Below are 2448 nucleotides of genomic sequence, written 5' to 3'. Positions count from 1 at the left end.
CTGGCAAAGGTGACTGTAGTTTGGAACTGGCCACAACCTTAGAACCTGAAACAGGTCCAAGCATTCCTTGGGTTTACAAACTACTACTAACACTTCATTCAAGGCTTCAGTACCATTGCCTGGCCCCTTCACAATCTTACTAGCAAGGATGTTCCTTAGTAATAGGATGATCAGCAGCAGTCTGTGTTTGAGTCCCTCAAGTAGGCTATCACTAGTGAGCCTGTATTAGCAGTTCTGACAGTTGTGGACAAGTTCTGAGTTGAAGCCAATTCTTCTGACTTTACAAATGGAGCAGTACTGTCCCAGTTCATTGACAGAAAGTAGTGTCTGATAGTGTTCTGATCAGAATCCCTCTCTGTAACAGAACAGAACTACCCCATCTATGACAAGGAACTCCTTGCAATTGTCTGTTCCCTAGAAGAGTAGTGTCAATATCTCCTCAGTACTGTACAGAAGTTTGAGATTTAGAGTGATCACTTTAATCTCTAGTACTTCCAGACTCCCCAGAAGCTCAACTACCACCAAGCCTGCTAGATGTTAGAACTACAGGACTTTGACTTTGTACTAACCTACAAACCCAGAACATAAATGATAAAAGCCAATTTACTCTCAAGACAAGCAGGTCATGAAAGGGGGGAGAATGATAACAAAAATCTCATTCTCCTAGACAATTCCTGTTTTGTGTCCAAGACAATCCAAGAGATCTGACTCGAATCCAAGGATGTCAACTTTGTCACCTACATACAGTGAGCTCTAAGACACACACAGGACTAGGTTGTAGTAAAGTAACTAGAGAAGCAGGCTAGAGATTGGGAGGAGGATGAGGATAGACAGGTTTACTAAGAAGGCCAACTGTATGTTCTGAAGGATTGGAAACTGTAGGAGGACATTGTCTGAGCTCATCACAACAATCCAACTGTAGGACATCTAGGCTGACACAAAACACAGGAACTCATTACTTGGAACTACTAGTGGCCCAGAATGTAGAGGGAAATCCTGAAGTATGTGACTGGTTGTAATACATACTAACAGACTAAGGCCTACTGGACAAGGGTTCAGGCTCCCCTACATCTGTATTGGATTCCAGATCACTCTTGGGAAGAAGTCTTGGTGGACCTGATTAGTAAGCTACCTGAGTCTTAGGGTTACAACACTATCTGTGTGATTGTTGACTGATTCTCTAAGCAAGTCCACACAGTTCCAACCTGAACAGAACTCACTTCTGAAGGTATGGCACACATTTATTAGGATCATGTTTTCCAGTTGTACAGACTTCCTTAGAAGCTTATTCATGATTGTAGACTGTAATTTGAGTCAAAATTCATACAGGACTTGTATGTGCTTCTCAGAATTCAAGGGAACCCTTCTACTACCTATCACCTGCAGACTGACAGTCAAACTGAGTGAGTCAATCAGGAGATCAAGCTCTACCTCTAGATGTTCATCAATCATTAACAATTGAATTAGTCTGAATGGCTAGCTCTAACAGAATTTGTGCACAATAACTAGCAACACTCTGTAACAGGACAGTCCCTGTTCTTCCTCAATCATAGGAGACATCTGTACTAGGGGACAGTTCCAAACCAGAACAGCAGTTCTGAATCTGTAACAGACTTTGTAGAATGGATGCACAGAACCAGGGAGGACACACAAGCTCTTTTGGAAAAGGTAGCATAGGTTATGAAGCAGAACTATGATCAGAAGAGGTCTGTGGCCAAGGATTACCAGCCTGGTGACAAAGTTATGCTGGAAGCCACTAACCTGACTACAGATTGCCTAATGAAGAAGTTGGACAACAAGTGCTTCAGACCCTTTGTTATTGAAAAGAAGGTCAGTGCCTCTGCCTACAAACTCCAACTTCTGACAACATGGAAGCACATACACCCAGTGTTTAACAAGGTTCTACTGTCTCAATACTACAATCTAGGTTTTCCTTCACAACAAAGACTCCTACTACCTCTACCAGAACTCATCAGTTCTGAACTAGAATACAAAGTAGAGTACATAGTGGATACTAAGCTGGTGTACAGAAAACTCAAGTTCCTTATCCACTGGAAGGGATACCCAGTTGAAGAATGCACTTGAGAACCTGCTGAGAATCTCACCCATACTGCTAAGGCAATCTGAGACTTCTATTGACTTCATCTGGGTGCTCTGTGTCAACTCTACCTCACAGATTTCCAAACCCTACTGTTCTGACCTATGCCCAAGCTGCTGACTGAGCCTAATGTTCATCAATCAGGACAATTGGTTTTAGAGGGGGGGTGATGTTACAATTCTCTACTCTCTTACCTTCAGTTCTGAGGGTTCTACACCCTTCTGTACTAGAACTCAGGACTTCTGTCCCTCAGAGGTGCTGTCTATAGACTATATGCATGCTGACTCTTACTACTACCCTTCCTTACTTCATCATTCCATTCCTTTGACCACTCCTTCATTCTCTGTTCA

General features: G+C 42.6%; 1 protein-coding gene across 1 annotated transcript; it reads left to right on the top strand.

Moving 5' to 3' along the window:
• Positions 1–1680: 1680 nt before the first annotated feature.
• On the top strand, positions 1681–2085 carry FOMMEDRAFT_99970 (uncharacterized protein; the record flags this gene model as incomplete). Its single annotated transcript, XM_007272324.1, has 1 exon — positions 1681–2085. One exon carries the CDS (start codon positions 1681–1683, stop codon positions 2083–2085), a length of 405 nt encoding a protein of 134 aa, XP_007272386.1.
• Between the last annotated feature and the right edge of the window lie 363 nt (positions 2086–2448).

This window comes from Fomitiporia mediterranea (genome assembly GCF_000271605.1).
Source record: "Fomitiporia mediterranea MF3/22 unplaced genomic scaffold FOMMEscaffold_996, whole genome shotgun sequence".
Taxonomy (NCBI): domain Eukaryota; kingdom Fungi; phylum Basidiomycota; class Agaricomycetes; order Hymenochaetales; family Hymenochaetaceae; genus Fomitiporia; species Fomitiporia mediterranea.
The sequence above is the reverse complement of the archived record's forward strand: the minus strand, read 5'-3'. Positions and strand labels throughout refer to the sequence as shown.